The 21,946-nt window shown below is 33.5% G+C and overlaps 1 protein-coding gene across 2 annotated transcripts in view; it reads left to right on the forward strand.

Moving 5' to 3' along the window:
* The first annotated feature begins 698 nt into the window (after positions 1 to 698).
* LOC129804291 (myocardin-related transcription factor A) overlaps positions 699 to 21,946 on the forward strand; it is a 59,095-nt gene continuing 37,847 nt past the window's right edge. The window contains exon 1 of one of the 2 annotated variants that reach the window (XM_055851448.1): positions 699 to 898. In XM_055851448.1, the coding sequence (XP_055707423.1) occupies positions 703 to 898 (196 nt within the window). In that variant the 5' untranslated portion in view covers positions 699 to 702. Of the gene's footprint in view, positions 899 to 8,364; positions 11,312 to 21,946 lie in introns of those variants that run through there. The other variant, XM_055851449.1, reaches the window with a different exon arrangement.

A 21,946-nucleotide genomic window follows, 5' to 3' on the forward strand; every position in this document is an offset into this window, starting at 1 on the left:
ATTTACCACAATGTCTTAAGAGAGTCTTTTGTTGAAAATAAACACGAGTACCTCTGTGTACCTTTTTAATTTCACTCTCACCCAGAAGAACTTCCCATGCAACCCTTACCCTCAGGCAATTGCAAAATATTTCCCTTTGATGTGTCTCTTCTTTGACTTCTAAAGAAGATTCCTGGCAACGCACGTTAAACACTGAAAAGTGGGCGGAAAACGAGTTGAGACATTTTTCCATTGACTTCTTGGGGCAGAAATATTGCGCCATGCAGAGAAAATTGAAGAAATCATTTTCATTATTGCCATTTCTATTTTATGCTTTCTTTCTGTAAAAAAAAGTCTTTAGAGGGTTTTACGGTAGAATATTGGAAATTGAGATTATGAGATGTTAATTTTTCATAAAATCAAGGAAAATGTCACCGCAACCAAATACACTTTTAAATAATTATTTTACAAGTTAATAAAAACTTTAAAAATGTTCCGTTAAAATAATGTTTTTGAGTAACGACTTTTTTAAATTCAAAATTTGAGATTTCAAATCTCAGCAGGATTGCATCGATGCCATCTATTGTTAAACATTTTTGTTTTCTTTCGTGCAAACCTTGCAGCGATACTCCATTAAACTCGTCTAAAATTCCGCCGTTTCTATTCAAATCGTCAATTGGCATGCCAGTAATGCCATCGCTGCCACAGTGCTGCCAACATGCCATGCAGTTTTTTTGCGTAATAAAACGTCAAAGAGTGCTCAATGCAAGATGCTATTTTTCCTGTGAATTTTCCTGCAAAACACCTGAGGAACCATCAAAGGAGCACAGTGAGGGGCTAGGAGAGTGTACGAATACTCTTTTAACCGTCTCCCGGGGACGTTTGCGTTCACCGCAGCTGCAGGAGGAAGGAAATTCAGGTGAGTGAATTTGTGCTTGAACATATACCACACCCAAATGGTGGGATTTTGGCAATTTTTTCATGTATCTGAAGCTTCCTGGACCTCCTTGCCGGTCAAGTCACTTTCAACAGGAACAAAAGAAGGGCTATGTGTAGAAAACTTGTGAAAAAATGTAGAATTATTGGGATTTTCTCATGGTTTTCTGTGTCAAAGATGGCTCTCACTGTAGTCAAAATTCTATCAAAATTTCTCATATTTTTCCCCATCCGGGCAATTATTTCTCCTCCTAGGGTTCCTCATTTGACCATTCCAATTGGGATACAGCCAGGAATATAAAGAAAAAAGCGCTCATTGTAGTATTTATTTGCAGATGAAAATTACGCATTTGTTTGATTGTGGAATATTTGGGCCGGGGGTCGATGCTAGCGCCGCCCACCGGCCCATCATAGAACAACTTATGACAGCTAAAAACTGACCACGATGCATTGCAAATGCTCGCGATTTTTGCCCAGAGAAGCCTCTTATCGCATGATAAGGTGGCCAAATGAGGCGTCGAATGATAGAGTAACCCTCTAGGTATCTAATTGATAAGATGGATTTGGCTGACAAGAGGTTTTTCATTGGAATTTTGCTAGTTGAAAAAGCAGCTTTCCGCGCGTCATTCTGGCCACAACACCTTGGCCAATATCCCGGAATATCACCTCAAAAGTGCTCATTGAGGCTCTAGGAAGCCTCTTCAGTCATCTAAATTTTTTTTCTAGATGCCCCAGAGAATTTTTTCCCCTGGCCAGAAAGTAGTTCAATTTCGCGTGACAAGCGCACGAAAGAAAAGTATTCATTGATGTTAGAAGATTTTCGTGAATCACGATCTTTGATAAGATTTCGGACTCTTGAAGCTGTTTTTCTCTCCTCACGGTGGTTTTGCAAGACGAATCACCGTCCCAAAATAGCCCAGAAGAATCCCAATCTCTCGCTCTCGGGGCGCCATCCGTGCGTCTGCGTGAGATGCGTGATGTTTGCTCTCTGCGATCGCCAGTTTTTTGATTCTCAGAGCACCTCGTTGACCAACACGACCGGATTATAAGATCTCTTGCTCAGGCTTGTCACTCATACACTCACACGATTCACAGGATTGGGAAATTGGGGAAATTCTAAGATGTTTTTTTTTCTGTAATAATTAATACGAATTAATTTTGAAAATTTGTTTCTACACTGAGAGGAATCCGAAAAAGTTAAAATAACATTCCGGAAATGTTAATTTTACCCTGCGGTATTGATCTGAAAGCGGTGTAAATATTATCCTTTTTAGGTGTATTATGCGTTAAAGTTACCCTTCTTTCATGTTGATTTTACCCTTAAAAGGTGTAAAATTAACATTAAAAAAATGTTAATATATTTTTACACCTAAAAAGTGTTAAAGTTATGAGGAAAAAAAGGTAATCGCACTTTTTTTTTCTCAGTGTAATGAGATGGGACACTAACTAGCTAGCAATTAATTAATGGAGAGATAGTAGGGGAGACTGAAGTAAAATTTGTCAAAAAGAAAATTTCAATATTCACTATTTTCTAAAATAAAAGAGATTGAGGTTTGAAATTTTTAAGCCTTCATGAACCTTCTTAAACTTACAAAGTTTCAAGGGAATCAAGATTATGTAAAATAAAAAAATAATGAAATTTTGAGCCCTTTTTTGGAATATTTGACTTACAGAAAATATCAATAGGGTGGAGTCTACACTTATGGATGCTATACACTTATGGACAGCGTGAAAAAATCTTAAGTTTTTACGTAAAACAGATTTTGAAAAGTTATAAAATTCTTAGTTTGTGTTGTAATTAACACTTTTTTTGATTTTTCGAAATCTGTTTAGTGTAATAACTTAAGATTTTTGCATTGTCCATAAGTGTATATAACATCCATAAGTGTAGATTCCACCCCATTGATTAGCTCAATTTAAGCACATTTCTCGTTAAGATGGAGAAAAATTATCTTCAACAGAGTTGTAGAGGAATAAATTTCCAATAAAAATATGTTTATTTGATATTTTTAACGTTTGTGAGAGTAAAACGTTACAAATTACCTGAAGACTGACAAAATTTGGCCCAGAAATTTTGAGAATCTCCACAAAATCGACTTTTAGAAAAAGATTCGAAAATCACATTTCTTTCGAGATAGAGGAAAATAGTCTTCTGCAATGTTGTAGAGCAGTAAATTGCTCAGTTTTCCCAGAGCTCGTAAAAGAAAGAAATATGCGTTTTGACAAGTTTTGCCCCAGTCTCCCAAATAGACCAGAATCCTTGCCTGTAAGATTTTCTTTTTAAATTATTCAGCAAATGGTTTAGTGCCCTAAAATATCGGGAGATAAGAAGGTATTAGGGGAGACTGCGGCAAAATTTGTCAATTCTAAAATTTTAAAATTCGATATCTACCAAGAAAAAGAGACTGAGGCTTCAAATTTTTATCATAGATTGCCTTCATGAACCTCAATAAACGTCAAAGGTTTTAAGGAATTCGAGCAAGGAATATAGAAAATAAAAGGGGTGGCAAAGCGTCCGAGAAAGAACTCTGTCTTATATACATTTTCGCAAGTTTCTCTGGTGTATATAAAATTATGGTCGAATTTAATTTGTCTATAAATCATCACAAGTCCATCTTGAAGTTGAAAATTTTTGTTCAAGAAAAGGGCTTCAAAAAAATCATAACCTTTTAATTAAATAATTGAACAAATTATATGAAAATCAGGCTTTTGACCTTCAATAATTCAAGATGGCGATTTTTCCGGTGATAGGTGTCTAAGGACGAAATGTTCAGCTCGACTAAACTACGAAACATTTTCAAAAATGAATGAAATCGCCAGGGCCAATTTTTTGCAAAGTTTAAAAAACCTCATTTTTTGCCTATTTTTGGGGGTTAGGGAACGCATGAAGGGGGAGGGAGGAAAACTAAAGAGGTTGGGTTCGAGATAAGGTCATTTGAGGAGGGGTCATCGAAGACCGGAAGTTGATATCTCTTATCGTTTGAATTTTATATGGGTCAATAGATTGAAAAAGTGCAAAAAACAATATTTTTAAAACAAAGATATAACCGTTACTTTTCCTATCCATAATAGATTATGACCGATGCAGGCGAGTTCAAAATCAAAAGATCTTTCAAAAAAGTCCAAATTTGTCCAAATCCCTTAAAAATTAGGTCCTCCAGGGTGGTTGACCTTTCACCTTGAATAATTCAAGATGGATAATTTTCCGGTGATAGGTGTCTAAGGACGAAATGTTCAACTGGACTACCTCCAAAACATACCCAAAAACGAACGAAATCGTCAGGGCCAATCTTTTGCAAAGTTAAAAAAACATGTTTTTGGAGGGGATAAAAGGGGTGGTGGGGGGTAATTTGGGTAAGTTAGTTCGACAGAGAATGTTGACTTGTGGGGGGGGGGGTCACCGAAGACCGGAAGTCAATATTTCTTGCCGTTTGGCAGCTAGGATTTTGAAAAGTTGAAAAAAAAGTCGATTGTGGAAACTGCTCTGTCTTGGAGTTCGAGCAGTTAAAAATACAGAGAAAAAAATATTTTGTTAAATTGTTCGTAAATGTTTTTGAATTGAAGTAAAATTTTGTCATTTGTTCGTAAATGTTCGTAAAATGTTCGTCAGACAAACAAAAATCTACTACATAAGAAATTCTGGTGTAACAAAAAGGTTAATTTTCGATCATTCGCGATCCTTTCAGGGAATTGAAATACTGTCCACTGTCCACCTTTTCGAAAGTTTTTTTTAAACTATTTGCTGTCTGATATATTTTGATACTTTTTAAAGGCTGCAGCAGATTGAACAGTATTTTGATAAATTGATAAATTTGGTATTTTGGTCAGTAAATACGACATTTAGTCAGTCGAATAAAGTGGCGATCCTAAAATGTAATAATTGGTGAAATATTTTTAAGGAAGGGAAAATTACGAAGCTACAAAACATTTTTTGACATTATAGGTTGGATTGAAAAACATTCTGAAGAGTGAAATATTCATTGCTACATTCTCATTGACGCTTCGGGAAGGTACAGTCTCGGCCAAAAGTTTCTTGACAAAGCTATGTTCGAGAAATCACATCTAGAAAATGATAGAAAAAATTACTTTTTAAAATTTTCTTTTCGTAAATGAGTTGCCCTGTAATCCATAGATGTTATTTATGTGTTTCAAAAAAACCTAATTAGTTTTATTTCATATCAAAAATAATTCTTTTCCAAAGGTTGAATATTTTTTATCGGCCAAAAGTTTCTTGAGAATTTTGAAAAAGTGGTTCAAAATGGTCAAATATGTGCAATCAATATCCTTATATACCATTTACCATTATGAAGTTATGTTATTTGAGAGGCAAATGTTCGATTTGCAAATTTCCAAAGTTTTCAGTGGTCAATATATCAATATAAAAGTAATGACAGATAATGTATTTTTTGTTAAACGTTAAAATTCCGTCAAAAATGCAATTTTTGACGAAAATTGCTCTCAATATTGTGGAAGCCTTAGTTAAGTATGGCAGGAATTCTTCTTTTACAAAAGACTTATGTGATAATAATCTGACTGGAAATGCTGGATCTTTCTTCCGAATAATCATTATAGACTAAATTCCAGAGGAAGCATCTCACACTGAAATGCTGCTTCAGGCAAAATCGCACATTGTCTTCTAAGAAGGTGTCTTAAGAAAGTTACTCCCTTGGCTTTATTTGTTTTCCTGTTATCTTGGCGTCTGGAATGCAATTGGTTTCCAAGCAGAGTGTTGTATTTAGTTAATTCTTTATGGTTTTTTTCTCCCGAAGTATACGCTTAAGTGTAGATTTCCTTAAATATTATTTTGATCGAAGTGCTTTGACGAATAGGAACTCCCTTTTGGATTATGATTCTCTTGAACATTTTTATCTGTGATTCTTTACAATCTCAGCTCTTTCCCATCCGTCTCAGCTGTACCCCGACCTGACCCTTGCCGAAATTGATCGGACTCTATCTCTATTTAATGACCAGTAGTCATGAGTTTCTCAGCTCAGATAAAGCTCAGATGAGTTTATGGTAACTGAGATCATTTACAAGTGACCTGGGAGTGCTTGCAACTCGGAATGCATGAAAATTCGATTTTGAGTTGAATTTTAGGGTTAATGACCTCTACACATTGCGAGCAATTCTCGTCAAAAATTGAATTTTTGACAGAATTTTGACGTTTCCACCTACAGCAGTGCAGACAATTTTCTTCAAGAAAATCATTTTTGACGAAAATTGCTTCGAATGTGTAGAGGCCTTAAAGAATAATCGCTTCGAGCAAACTGTTCCTGGCGGTCGGAATGGATAAAATTGGATCAATGTGATTCTTTATCCTCAAAATTCAACTCACAGTCAAATTTTCAAGTATTTCGGGTATTCCGAAGTCAACTGTAAAATATCTCAGTCTTTTTCTTTCTGAAACGGCTGCGTTAAGGTTCATAATTATCGGGAGGTATTATGAGAATAATATGTAGTGTAGACCCCTTCCAACTTTATCTGCCTCTTACCTCACTGATCTCAACTTATTCCTTATCGAAATTATATTATTGTTTAATTTTGCAGTTTGTTTTATCAAAAAAAAATTTGTATGTCAATTGATTGTTATGTTAGCAGTATTTCTAATCCAAATTGAATTAATTTAGTTTTCTGAGTTAAAAAGTCAATTTGTGAAACGTGTGGAACGTGTTTGAAAAGACTTTTTTCAACACTTTGCATTCTCCGTACAATAAAGAGTTAGAAATATTCATGAGTTCAGGTATCCATTGGAAAACTTAGTGAATCTGTATTGCTTTCAATAAAGGAGAATGGTCAAATCCGGTCCCGGAATCGCCACAAACGGGACCTATGTCATTGGATAGACATTAGTATAGGTAACAACTTTAGTTCTGGGATCAATGTTCTAAACCATGGAGGAACAGTTCTAGAGCACAAAAACTATTTTTCACAATGATGAAGAATGATCAAAAGTATATGGGCGCTGGTTCATCTTCATACAAACATTAGAGTAGACGCATTTTGAAGATATTGATATAAGGTTGAGAAAAATGCCGGGACCCAGGACGATAAACGTTGGAAGTCCTTGTAAAAGAGGCCCTTATCCTTCCGAAAAATCATTGTTTTGACAACGAATTATACAAGAACTGCTAAAGCGATCTTGATGAAATTCGGTATAGGGTCAGTGTATGTTTTAAACTTTTTATTTATGCATACCACCCTCTCCCTCCACCCTCCGTTCTGGTAGCCCTCATACAAAATGGGGTCACTTTACCTTATAACTCCTTTCTAAGACGATGTAGAAAGCTGATATTCAACAAGGGAACAAAACTTATGGACGACTTTTCAACTATGCATGTTAACCCGCTCCTCCACCACCCCTTCTAGTAATCCCATACAAAATGAGAACATTTTGACCTCCTTTCTGAGAAGAAGTAGTTGGTTTGTAAAAGAATGAAAAAAATGAATAACTAATAACGTTAACAATAATTTTCTAGATTTTATATGCATTTATAGACATCTAGTCGAATTACAGCTTTCTGCCTCCTCTTAGAAAGGAGTTATAAGGTAAAATAGTCTTATTTTGTATGGGGGCTACTAGAAGGGGTGATGGACGAAGAGTTTGGGCAGTATGGTTAAAAAGTCTTCTTTAAGACTTGTTCCCAAGCTGTATTTCAACTTTCTATCTTTTCTCAGAAAGGAGTTAAAAGGTGAAATGCTCTCATTTTGTATGAGGGCTACCAGAAAGGGGGACAGAGGAGGGAGATATTATACATGGTTTAAAAGTCTTCCCTAAGCTTTGTTCCCTTGTCGAATTTCAGCTTTCTACATCGTCTTAGAAAGGAGTTATAAGGTAAAGTGCCCCCATTTTGTATGGGGGCTATCAGAACGGAGGGTGGAGGGAGGGGGTGGTATGCATGGATAAAAACTTTAAGTCATACACTGACCCTATACCGAATTTCATCAAGATCGCTTTAGTCGTTCTTGCGTAATTCGTTGTCAAAACAGCGATTTTTCGGAAGGATAAAGGCCATTTTAGAAGGACTCCCAGCATTTATCGTCCTGGGTCCCGGCAATTTTTCAATCTTATATCAGTACCTATAAAATGCGCCTACTCTCGTTTGTGGCGATTCCGGGACCAGCGCCCATATACTTTTGACCATTCTCCTTTCCACTGAATGTGTCTTCTATAAGTTCTAAAGTTGTTAGTGACCAATTTCTTAAATTTTGTAGATGAGTAAAGCTGTAATGTTTCTATACATTTGAGGTAAATTTTTAATCAAAATGGACAAATTTTTGCAATTTTGATTTTTCGTCAAAAATTGCATTTTTGACAGAATTTTGACGTTTCTACCTACACAACTGCAGGTAATTTTCTTCAAAAAATTTTTGACGAAAATTTCTCCCAATGTGTAGAGGCCACAAATCGCATTAAAATGCTCTATGTTGTTAAAAATTTATTGCAGTAGATACCAATATACAAACTTTGTTAGATTGATAGATTTTGGCTTTACAGAATCATTCTACCGCAATTGTTCTATAGAAAACAATCATTGGGTAAATCTTTTAACAAATTAGTCCTGTTGGGTGTATCTATCTCAATGGCTTTGTAGAGGTGAGAGAGTCTTGCTCCGAGCTATAATCTGGTTTATCCATTTAATCATAATTACATGCCTTAGGGCAGGAGTCCAATATACAAAGATTGGTTTTGAATTCCAGGTTATACGGAACAATATACTAACTCGAATGAGTGTCCTGACGAAACATTTGCCTGAAGTTTATAAAGTTTTAGCCCAGGCTTTATAATGCGACTAGATTTTTTCTATGCTTTTCAATAAATGTGACACATCGCACCTATATTTTAAAAATTAGAGGAAAATGTCCTATTTTAGAGTATATTGCGGAGTCACATTTATTTATTTATTTCTTCAGAATTTTCCCCTATATTCAAAATATACCATGCGGGTGATTTTGCTCTCTGGGGGTGACTAGGGTAAGTGTGCCAAATTTCGGCATAGTTGCATGCAAGCGTCAAAGTCTCAAGTTTGAAGTGTAATATTTTAAATACAAATTGATATTTTTATTCTTTCTTCTGAAAGAGTGTTGCTTGGAGCCTTGTATAGAGTTTACCGTCTTTATTTACTCTAAAATCATTCTTAATACATTTTAAAATGAATAAAAATATAGACATAGCTTGGGTACCGTATTTCGGCCACTTTCATTCTCATAGTTCCTAGCCCTTCAAGAATTCTTCCAATGCCTTTTTCACGTCATATCGTTAGTCAAAGCTACATTTTTTGTTATTCTTTTGCATTGTATAATCTCTAGAGTACGTAAAATCTAAAAGTTCATGGAAATTCGAGGAACAAAAAAGGTGGCCGAAATTGCAAGCTGGCCGAAATTTGGCACACTTACCCTACCTCTTTGCTGTTCATAAGCTTTTCTTAAATTCAAGCACTTAAGGATGGTCTTCTTCGATCTCACCTACCATATCCAATTGGAGAGGACCATCCTTAAGTGTTAGAGTGAAAGAAAAGTTTACAAGAAGCAGGGCGAAAAATTTACCCCAGGTGACTTTACACTATCATTTTCAATTTCATTTATGAAAGCATTGGGTCCGCGTACGTGATATACCAAAAAAATATGATTTCGGAAGGGAAGCAAAAGGCTGAAAGATAACCAAAGTTCTTCTAGAATAGCTTTTTATGAGGGTGACCGGTGATCGTTCATCAGAAATCGTTATCTCTTACTTTAATCACAAATCCGAAATAATTTTCATAACTGATTGGAACTAGTTGCGATTTATCCGGTATTCGGAGACCTTTATAAAAACCAAATTTTGCAAGAATTGAATGTGAAAAGCGTCTTGGTAGAGTTGTACAACTTTTGACCTTGAAAAATTCTTCAAATATATCAAGGTAATACAAATGACCTTAAAATAATATGGACCGAAGGCTTGCCTGGACTACTAATAGCATCTTTTTGAATTCTGGATCTTAAAAATTAGGAATCTTAAGTGATAAGATGAATCAGTGAAATCTCAGTTCAACTTAAATAAACTGGTCAAACAGTCGTAAGGACTTTATTGTTCCAAATACTTTTAGATAATTAACATTAGTTAGAAGACTAACGTTCCTACCCAACAACCTATTGGATCAATCTATACTTAGACAGACGTGCGATCACGTCTTGTATCTGAAGATGTTTATTCACTGAACCACGATGCCTTTTTGCACAAAACTTTCGTGCCCACTGCTCTCATCGCCCAAGCGTATTTCTGTGTGCGTGAAGAGTGAGAAAAGTCCGACGACACCCAAAATTCACCATTTGCCTTCTGATCCACATTCTCTCTTCAGCATTTTCTCCGACTCTCGGGAAAATTCTCACCCAAAGTGCAAAAATTGCGATCAAATGTTGAGATTGTGTCTCTCTGGGTGGATTCGTTTCTTGGGTGTTCGACAAGGGGAAAAAAGCTGTTCGAGTTGCGATTGAAGATCTATATAACATTCGCGATTATTCACTTTGAAAGACGATTTAAAGAAAAAAGTAAAAAAAAAGACGTGTTTCGACTTAGAAAAAGGGTCTGATTATTCTCAGTCCTTTAGAAAATTTCATCTTCCGGCAGGGCATCAGTTTTCTGGGGCCAAATTGATAAAGTCCAGTGATTTGAGTGAACCAATAAATTGCATAAGTTTGTGATTGTAAAGAGAAACTTTGAGAGGAATTTTCCAAATGTGCAAATGATAGAATCAAATGGACATTTTGATGGAGGAAAATTTGGCGTAGAGAGAGCGAGAGAAATCTATAATATCCCGGTTTGTGGACCAAAAATAAAAAAAATAAATAAATAAAATAAAATGATATAATTTTCAATGCATAAAAAGTGTGTTAGAAATATCTTTTCCATCTCACATATTCTCCCCGTGTGGAGAAATTTCCGTTTTCATAAAAATAAATTCCCATAAATTTAATTTAAAATATTCCCGGTGTGTGTGAAAGAGAGTTGAAGCAAAAAAAAAAAAGCTTTTCGTGTTCTGTGGTGTCACTGTGCAGAAAGAAAAATTTGTAGAAAAAAAAAGAGTAGAAGTTGCGCGAACAGAATAGATTTAAAAAAAAAAGAAGCAACAAAAAGTTGTGATAAAATAAAAGATCTCCACGATTGCGCCTAAGTAGTGGGTAAGGAAGGCAGGAGGAGGTGGTGGGAAGAACGTGGACGCGCGGAGGATGACTCGAGATGGGCGAAAGTGGGCAAAGTGAGTGTTAGATGAGAGACTGTCGAGGCGCCAGGACGTGGCAAAAGTCTCTGTGGCGGCATGAAAGATTGGTCCGTGTGACGGCAACTGGTGGCCCCAGGAAATTATGCCCGTTAGCACCGATTATGGCGAACCACCTGCAAAGTGCTGCAAATATTGTGATGGTAAACTAAGCCATTAAGGATTCGTAAGACAAATTTTCCCAAAATTTGCCATGAGCAAAATGTTACAAAATTTCACTTTTAGTGTTATTGATTTACGAAATTCAAACATTTGTACGGAATCCCTAATATTATCCTTGATGTAACACTAGGAATATAATGACTTTAAATGTTGTACCAGCCCAAGATAGTTGGAAGACATAGTACACTTTACGTGCAACATTATTATTATAGATAATACGAGTAAAAAATTAACTTATCTAGAGTACTTTTGATAGATAAATAGATTAGACGTAAATAGATTAAACCATGTAAATCAATAAAAGTTGTTTACTTGGTTGCAAAATCAAAGATCTTTACAAACGACCTATTCCATGATCCTGTTTTTGTTGCCAGATTGTTTATTAACCCTCTAACGGTGTTTTCTTTAATATGCAAAAAAAAGTTCTAAAACAATGTTTTCTAGGATAATTATCATCCAATAAAGTCGAAAAAACAATCAATTCTTCATTATCTCTTTTAGTTTAGGCGCTAGATGAGGAAATATAAAATTTTTTGAAACTCTTTTTGCTTCTAAAATTCACATTTTTAGTTTTATCAAAGTTTTTAAATAAAATACACAAAGTAGAACGATATATCTTTCAGTAAAAAATAAATTTATTTTAGTCAGATAACTTTAAATCGATATTTTTATGGAAATTGGAAATGAGTTTTTTTGTACAAATATTTTTTGTTGCTTTTTCTCTGACCTGTCACACAAAACTGGGAATAGCAACAAAACGAAGAGTCAAAATGAGGTCAAACTTTTAAGAGATGTTTATAAGACTATTACCGAGGACACTATAGCACTTTTAAAGAAATAAAGCCTTTATTGTCGCTGTAAATGTGATTTTTGTGAAGACCGCCTGAAGGCGGTCTTACCCGTTAGAGGGTTAACTTTAAACCTTTGTTTTTTTTATTTTCTCAGAAGTTTGGATTCAAAATATTATTGCTATTAGCGTTATCTTCCCAAAAATTTGCGATCTGTGTAAAGTTAATTTGTCTATAATATTTCTACAAAAATATCTCTTATTTTTAAGGGTTAGGGGGGGATGAGGCTACTTTGTGCTGTGGGGCTACACTGTTATTCGATTTTGTTTTTGCATATTTCTAAAGGAAACTGGGTTTTAACATGATGTAATTTGGATAGACAAAATAATTGTGAGGACCAGCTTAATTTAAAAATAAGGGGAAATGTCGTATAACAATCTAGCCCCACAGCTCAAAGTAGGCCCACCTCCACCTAGGTGGGTCACGAACACTAAAAAACAGCATATGTTCTCTATTTTTTCAGCATAATAAAAAAATAATTCAAGTTTTTAAGCATAAAAAATATAATATATAAGCTATAGGGTAAAATGGGATAATTTGGAATTCTGTATAATTTGGAACTTTAAGATTTCCTAACAGTTTTAGATGGTAAAAGGAAAAACCAACGAAGAAGTACTCTTTTTCGTGGTTTTCTTTTTCTCTTGTACCATTTGAAACAGTTAAAAAACAGTCAAAATTCCAAAATAGACATGATTTCGAATTACCCTGTTATATCTTACTTTCTGTAATTTTGATTAAAAAAATGTATAAATTCATCCTTACGGATCTAATTTTCAAAAAGTCTTTAAAAAAAACTTTCTTTCAGTTTACAAGTTTGCGTTTGATGTCAAAAAACCAAATATTTTCTTGATCAAAGCTTGTTTTACAAGACGAAAAATGGTGTAAAATACGCCGAAAATGGTATTTAGGGTACTCATAGGTACTCGAGTGCTTGACCAAACTCGTTATAATGATGCAAATGTTCAGGGTTCGAATCTTTTAGGTCACTAGGAATTTTTCTGGAGTTAAAGGTGTTCGAATTACATCCTGTAAGCTTCACTGCACCTGATTCCACGAGGCATAGGACTGATAATCCTATTCCTATCCGGACACTCTCACTTGCAAGAATGCCTTGTTCGTCTATGGAACGTTGTGCCACCATTTTATTAGTATATGTCATTGAATATTCTAAAGTTCTAAAAAAAGGTTTAAAAGTTTTGATCAAAGAATTAGTATATTTGTCAAATATTGCCAGCAAAAAACTAAAAGAAAAATGATAATAAATCCCTTAAAATCAAATTGAAAATGTCAAGATAGTACATGACTTCTTCATTTTCTCTTTGCCAAGAATATTTCACTATTTTTATACATTTATAGTTCATTATTTCCTTGTGTTTAACAAATTTAATTTTAACTAACCAATTTTACCAAAATAATTTCCAATATAACTACAGCCATAAATAAATAGGAATAATGCATTGAAATACGTATGAGTTTCTAGAAAATTGGTAGGGTAAGGGCTCATAATTTGGACAGGGTGCTTATAAGCATCAATGATCCAAGTTTGAAGTGAGATATTTTCAATACTATTTGATTTTTTTGTTTCTTTCTTTTCTGAAGGGTTGTTTAGAAACTTGGCAAGCTGCTCATTGCCTTTGTTTTTACTATAATTGTCTTAATACGTTTAAAAATGAATTAATATTTAGAGGTGAATTTGACTCTTATTTTGGACAACTTGGTTGTATATTTGGACAGCTAATCCGCCTCAATAGGATGTCCATTATTCTCCATTTCAAGAACCAATCTTACCAAGTCTTTTTCTTGTTCATGTAAGGGAACCGTAGAATGTCACAAGAAGCCCGGAAACTTTCCATATCATTCATTAAAGTGAGTTGACTTCAGTACTCCAAGTACGTGCGGATTCGCTCATTCCCTGGCCTTTCCGGGAACTTTTCAAGGCTTTTCTCGCTACATCTCGTTCGTAGAGATGATGCTCCTTTGTTTTTTGATAAATTTATACAACCTAGTCATCACAAAAGCTAAAACTTCACGAAATTTCGTGAGAAAAACACCTGTCCAAAATAAGGAGTATCACCTCACTGGTAAATGTCTTAAAAAATTTCCCATTTTTCACATGAAGAATTTAACTCACAAGGCAACTCTCACTTCAGGTCAAATCAACAAGTCACTATAAATGTGAATCAACACAATATTCAATGAATATTCAATAATATCACTCAAAAAAAGCGAAGAAACATTTGTTAGTACTTCACCACAGCTAAATAAGACTGAAGTAAACACAAAGTTCTGTCATATTTCTCGTAAGCAATTGCTCACACTGAATTTTCAACAAAGCAATTTCAACTCAAATCATATTCAAAATTTAACGTATTTAGTGATAAAATCTTCCAAAAAGAACAAATATTTAGATAGAATTCATTATTCATCAAATATTGGAATAAAAATCCATAATTTTAATCAATTTATTTTTAGTGTCCAATTTTATCCTCAATGTGTCCAAAAAAAGAAACTGGACAAAATTATGAGCCTTTCCCCTATAGTGAGAAATTTTGGAGTAAAATTGCGATTTTTTCCCTAAAATGAATTGGTTTATTAGTTTGATAAAATTTCGAATATTGTTCATTAAAAGCTGGATATCTTAATGTGTGTGATTCACAATTCTCGAATATAAAGAGAATTACCAGCAAAGTTTTGTTTGATTTAAACGGGTAAATAATAGCAGGATAAAATTATTAGCGATGTCAGTGTACTTTAGGTAATCCTTTTGTTATAATTAATCAAAGTATGTTAGTAAAAGTGTAAGAAAGTGACCGAAAGTGCAAGTGCAACGACTAGTTGAGATGTATTTTTACTTTTTCTTACTTTGTTATCATACTTGCACATTAAAATTTTAATATGATTCACATTAATTGTCGGTGGTGAGAGTCCAAATGTGTAATTTGTGTGTTTGAATCATTTTATATTCAAAATTTGATCTATTTGTTGATAAAAAGGTAGACTTGACCCGCAAAATTTGATATAAATTGATTTATAGCATCAATGCGAAAAATTAATACGATTTTCTCTTTAATTTTTTAATGTGAAAAAAATTTATGCTTTAGGTAAATTTAAACTTATTTTTGCAGGCCAAGTACACTTCTTTATCAATAAATAGAAAAACCCCAAATATTAAGTGACTCAAAGACACAAATAACATATTTGGACGCTCACAAGCGACAATTAATGTGAATCACATTAAAATTTTAATGTGCAAGTGTGATAACGCCGTTAGGCTTGATACCTTTATTCTCGTTTTTATTGAAATTAACTTTCTTTAATTTATGGTGTATACTTACGCTCATATTGTATTATTACGCTTCCGGGACACCTTTTAGATCAGCAAAATTTTATGAAATCAAAATTCGTGTGTCTGTGTTGTTACAGTCTCAAAATTGAACTGAACTAAATTTGGTGTGACTGTCAAAAGAAGAAGAGTAGGATATACGTATGCAGAACCTCTGAGAAAGAAAGGGATGTGAGTTTTGCCTTTATGAAATTTTCCTGATCTAAAAGGTGTGCCGGAGCTATTACAACTGAGATAACGTTTAACTAAGAATACAGCAAATTGATTTCTCTAGCCAATTACTTTGTTTTAATGTTTAAAAAGTTTTTCTTATAGTAAACAAAAACATCCTGTAGCCAATTAAAAGGTAAAGAAGATATATAGCTATCGGTCTAACTGACGAATTCTTAAGAAGTTTGGTCGTCTTTTTTTTCTCCTGAAATTCTTGTTTGCTTCAAAATGAGTTCATTTGCTCTTTTCTCCGCACTTGAAGTTGCCATCAAATTTGTTTTCTGAAGAAAAGATGCAGAATAAGCCAATTCGCATCATTGCCACTTTATAAAAGAAGGAGTCTTGTGTGGAAAAGATGCTTTTGTAGCCAAATCTGTTGGAATTTTCTTGTCTAGAATTTCTAATTTAATCTACATTCTCATGAAATTCGAAGCATTGCCATCGATATTGTGCCGATTTATTTCAATTTGATGGCTTTTCTCTCTCCATTTCATGCGAGATTTCCATGCCATTTGTGAGACTATGTTAGATATTTTCATATGTATGTATGCGAAGTTTTTTTTTTTTTTTGATGGGCTAGTATGAGATGTAAGAAAATTTACTGACGTAAACGGAAATTTGCGAAAAACATAAATATATCTTTTAATGAGTATAGGAGAATTTTGTACAAAATTTATTGATGACTTCTTCATGCCAAATAATATGAAATTGTCATTTTAATAAATGGTCTCATGGGTTGTATTTGTATTTATGAAGGAAGTTTTAAATTCTAATTTGTCACAGAACAGTCCTATTCACCCTGACAAATTAATATATTTAGCAAAAAATCAGAGGGTGAGAAATGAGACAGAAAGTGAGAAAATGTGGCGAAAGTTGTAGCGATTAATCCCATAAATTAGCCTATTTTCAATTCTAATAAAAATCACCCACGAACTTTTTGACCCTGAAAATTGAACGTGCAGATTATCTCAAGGTCAAACAGATGTGTGAATGAAAATTTTGAGTTTGATACTTTCCCTGACTCCTTCCACAATCACCAGTTTTCCTCTCCCTCTATAATAGAATTTTTTTTTTGCTCTCGTTCATTTAACAAGCACTAAATCCCGAGAAAAATTTGCGAGGCGTTATTTACGTGGTATTTGAATTTATGTTAGATGCCTAACGTGGGTGGATTTTAGTTTAAAAAGAAAAATTGGGGGAGGGGGGGGCAGTATGGTATGAGATCTTTAATTTGGTTTTCAGACATGAAGTTTTTCCACTGATGAGAGACTCTGGTCCGGAAATGTGTCTGGCTTGACACAGTGTTGCGAGAGATGTGAATTTTGATTGCAAATCTTGCAGAAAATTCGTCACATACAATGTATAGTTACACTACAAAAATGTTAATTTGTCGAGATGTGAAAGGAGGATTAAGCAAAGTGAAAAAGCTATTAAGATTCTTGCGTATATGTATATATAGTCAAGCTTAGTAGAGAAGAGGGAGAGTGATGGTAACTTTCTTGGGTTGCAAGTTATTTTTTTTCTTTAATATTTATCACCTTAAAATTAGAATGATCTGAGAGGCAAAGTTTTTTTCTTCAAAAGCAAAAAAAGAAAAGACCTTCGGTTTCTTTCTCTTTGTGATTTTGAGATAAAAAAAAGACAAATTAATCCACCCACAATTGACCAAGAAATAGATAATTTTGTGAAAATTTAATTGATCTTCCTGCTCAATTCTCTTTCTTTTCGCTCTCATTTGGCTCATGCTAAAATTTCTGTTGCTAAGATATGGGAATTTTCAATTTTCTTTTCAGGGTTTTTTCGCTTGATTTTCTCACTTTCTTTTCCTACATTATAGTTTTTTTTTTGAAGATGTAGCACATGAAAATCTGTTGTAGTGTGAGATTCACAGATTAAAAATTTATTACTTGAAATAAATAATTTTTTTTTATATCTAGTTTTTATCAAACACTCAATTTTAAAATAAAAAGAACTTTAATATATATTTTCCGAGTTTAATGTAAAAAATTAAAAATTATATGAGTTCATTGTCAGTGGAAGAGTTATAAAATTTAGAGTATATTTTAGTTTCTGATGAAGACATTTAGTCAAGTGAACTATTGTTAGAAAGTTGTTGGTTCATTCGCTTGCAGAATCTGGTACATTTGGTCCACTCAGGTTAAATCAAGGTCATCCAGAACCATTTGTTTCGAAGAAGACATATTTTGCAATAGGAGAGGGTGGGGTAGTTTAACACATGCATTACATTCATAAAGAAACATTTTTATGATGAAAAACATTTTTTTTTGGAATTGCCCGGTATATTTTCCAATAGTCAATATTCAAGAGAAATTAACGGAACAGTGTTAGTTTGAATATGGTTCATATTTGTTTAGCAAATCATCGGCTCTAAAGAAGACTATTATAAGGATTATAAGTCTAAAATTCAACTTTTCAGAAGAAAGGTTTAAGATTCGACAGCTAATTTTGATTTTTATTAGTTGCCCTGTAATTAGTATACTGTCAACCCCAGAAATTATTTTATCATACAGTCAAGTATGCTAATCCGGGCGCTTCGCTAACTGGATCGTTTATGACTAATCCACTTAAAATAATATTTTTATTTTTATTTCCGTAATATAGTCACTACAGTAATATAATATAACTATTCAACTTTGAGAAAAAGCAAAAATAATATTTTTATCCATTAAATAAGTGAGTGTAATTGACTCATTTCAATCTTGTGCCAGCTGGGTTCCTCACTAAAAAATTTTCCAGCAGTAATATTTTCCCTAATGACAGCTGGTTGATTGAAAACATTTATTGTTTTTTTCCTTGTGAAAAAAAATATTTTAAATCCAAAGGTTTAATTAAAAGTGAATTAGCGAAAAGGCGACCCAGTTAGTGCATGCTGACTTATTTCAGTATTATCATTATTTTATCTTTAATATTTTTGATATTTTTTTTTATTTTAAGTTTCTGAATGAAACAGTGAATAATTCTATGGATTTAGAAGAAGTAAAAAAAAGAATTTCATCAGTCCAAAAACAAGCGTTTAAGTAGCACTCTTCGGAAAACGATCCAGTTACCCCACCTTACTAAGTATTGGATATCTTCTAGTTAACTCTATCTTTTTTTTATTTTTTAACTATATATACAGTAAAATTGTGGGCAAAAAGTTCAATAATTGTGCCGATTGATTCTCAGGTTTTACTACATAACTTTTGTAAGAGTAACTTAATCAATATAATATTTTTTGAGGATGTAGATTTAACATTTCTGCATCAAATGATAATATCTTTTTATAGAACTGTGAGTAGATTTACAATAGTCTTATTTGGAGCCGCCAAAATGTATCATGAAAAAAAGATCAGCTACGTGAATCTGCCCCGCTCTCCTACCTTTTCTTTTTTTGAAAATGTGAGTTTCTTTTTATTTATCTATTTTCAAAGATTTTTTACACATGAAAAAATAACTGAAATACTTCTGATTCTGACCTATTTTCTGAGTACCCTCACTCCCTCAAAAGTTGATCCAAAGAATCCAAATGAAGTTACAATTTCGTACCCCTCGCCTTAATATCTCAAGAACTAAAGTAGTTTTAGAGATTGTCTTAGCGGATATTTCATTCACATTCCAAAGACGCCTGATCTCTCTTTGATCTAATCTAATGGTATGTTCGCCATTTTGTTTAAAATCTGATAAACGCTGACTAATGGTCTCTACCTCTATGAGAAAATTCTGTCAATATTTGGAATATTTAACAGTTTGCCTAATCAATCAAACAATTCCCTTTTATATGTAAAACATTATCGAGAAGTTATTATATTGTGTTATATGTCATATGTATGTTCACCAAAAATTTAGGGTTTAACCGGTTAAGAGTATTCTCATTAACGGCGTTATCATACTTGCACATTAAAATTTTAATGTGATTCATATTAATTGTCGCTTGTGAGCGTCCAAATATGTTATTTGTGTCTTTGAGTCACTTAATATTTGGGGTTTTTCTATTTATTGATAAAGAAGTGGACTTGGCCTGCAAAAATAAGTTTAAATTTACCTAAAGCATAAATATTTTTCACATTAAAAAATTAAAGAGAAAATCGCATTAATTTTTCGCATTAATGCTATAAATCAATTTATATCAAATTTTGCGGGTCAAGTCTACCTTTTTATCAACAAATAGATCAAATTTTGAATATAAAATGATTCAGACTCACAAATTACACATTTGAACTCTCACCAGCGACAATTAATGTGAATTAAAATAAATTTTAATGTGCAAGTGTGATAACACAGTAAGAAGCCACAAGAAAGACATACAGAACAAAAAGTACTAAGAAAATTGCGAAAATAAGCAAAAAGACAAGTGCAGTGCCTCAGATGCTATGGCCTGTGAACCAAGGAGACCTACAACAAAGCAAGAAGAGCACAGATTTGGAGTCTGAGCCGAAAGCTTTGGGAAGAATCAAGTTTTTCTTAGCTGCCCCATCCCCCCACGCTTACCGGAATTGATAATATTAGTTAACGATATGTATCGAATGGCATTGAAAATAATGGATTTGGTTGATTAGAACGTGATAATTTGCAACTTATTATGTTATTCGTGGCCATAATGGCATGTACACATTATGGCCTCTATACACTAGAGAAATTTATGTCCATATTGAAGCAGTTTCCCTACGCTTGTGTAGGAAAAACTCTTCAATATGGACATAAATTTTTCTAGTGTGTAGAGGCCATTAGAGAAATTTATATCCATATTGAACCAAAATAATTTACTTGATTAGGAAAAACTTTCAAGTATGGACATACATTTCTATAGTGTGTAGAGGTCATGAAGGAGATAAATTATTGAGAGCTTTAGAACCGAACCAGGGTGCTAGCAAGTGAATTTGCCTTTGCAAATGATTGGTAAATTTGTTCTCTCAATATTCCTTCTAAAAGGAATTAGAGTATTTTACTATCTAATTTATATCCGATGACCCCCACGATACGTTTGTAAAGATTTTTTTTAAATACAGTTTACAGTATTCTAAACATGTTTTCGAAACTGTCTATGAGAGTGAGCGAAATGATTAGATCTAGATCCCTCACTGAAATCTCAAAAGACATATTTACAATAATAAATTTATTACGCGTTGGGCAATATACTGTCGAAAAAATAGTTTTTTAAAAGAACTTACAAAAGCTTTGTAAAAAAAGTTTGTATAATTTTTTATTTATTTTTTTTTTACAAACATTGTTCATAATATAATCACTTGATGAGCATTTTTTATTCTTTTGCAAACATTTGTTCGTTAATGTTCGTTAAATTGTGTCATTTGTTCATAAAGTTTTGCCAATTAATCAAAAATGTATGAGCAAATGATTGTAGAGGAGCAAAAATGCTCATTAAGTGATTATGTTACGAACAATGTTTGTGGGAAAATTACAAACTTTTACGAACTTTTTAGTGGATTACACGATCTAAGAGCATTTTATTAATCTCTAGTAGGAATTCACAAACATTTACGAACAATTTTACAAAAAAAATCTTTCTTTACAGGAAGTTGATATAAAAAAAAACACTTGAATTGCGGAAGTTATTGGGCAGTTCATACCTGCATGACTTCAAAAAAAGAAATAGTTTTAGGACTTGTACTAGGGGGAAGTGGGGTACCTTTGAAATTGAGATTTTCTTCTATGATGGAACTTAGCGATATCATAATGTAATTTAGCTTCTCAATCTGTTTGTACAGCTAAATTATGTCACGAAAAGGCTCAATTGTACTTAAAAATCCCAATTTCAAAGGTGGCCCACTTCCCCCTAATTATTTTGAGATATCCAGTGTCCGAAAAAAAGGAACTTATTGTACAGAAGATGATTCATTCATTTGAAAAGCGAGGGATGAAATATTGAGATGCGTGAACCTACCCCATTCTTCCCGATATCACTGAATGTTTTACTATATCACTGTGATGTGTTGATGCTTTTCATATCCAGTACGGAGTGATTTGAGGTTTGAGTCGTGAGTCGTGATGTTTTAGATTTGCATTTTCTAATCAAATTGGAATAGTTATATCGGTCATTTCAGTTTGATAAACCATCTTGCGGTGTGCGTAATGATCATCAGAGAATTCCTTGAGCCACAAGATGTCTGCTGGCTTAGATCGTATGGTGATCATCAGTATTGTGTGGCTGCGAATAGAAGAATTTATTTGTTGTGTGATCTTCATGGCATTAGAAATTC

Source organism: Phlebotomus papatasi, chromosome 2, assembly GCF_024763615.1.
Source record: "Phlebotomus papatasi isolate M1 chromosome 2, Ppap_2.1, whole genome shotgun sequence".
NCBI lineage: Eukaryota > Metazoa > Arthropoda > Insecta > Diptera > Psychodidae > Phlebotomus > Phlebotomus papatasi.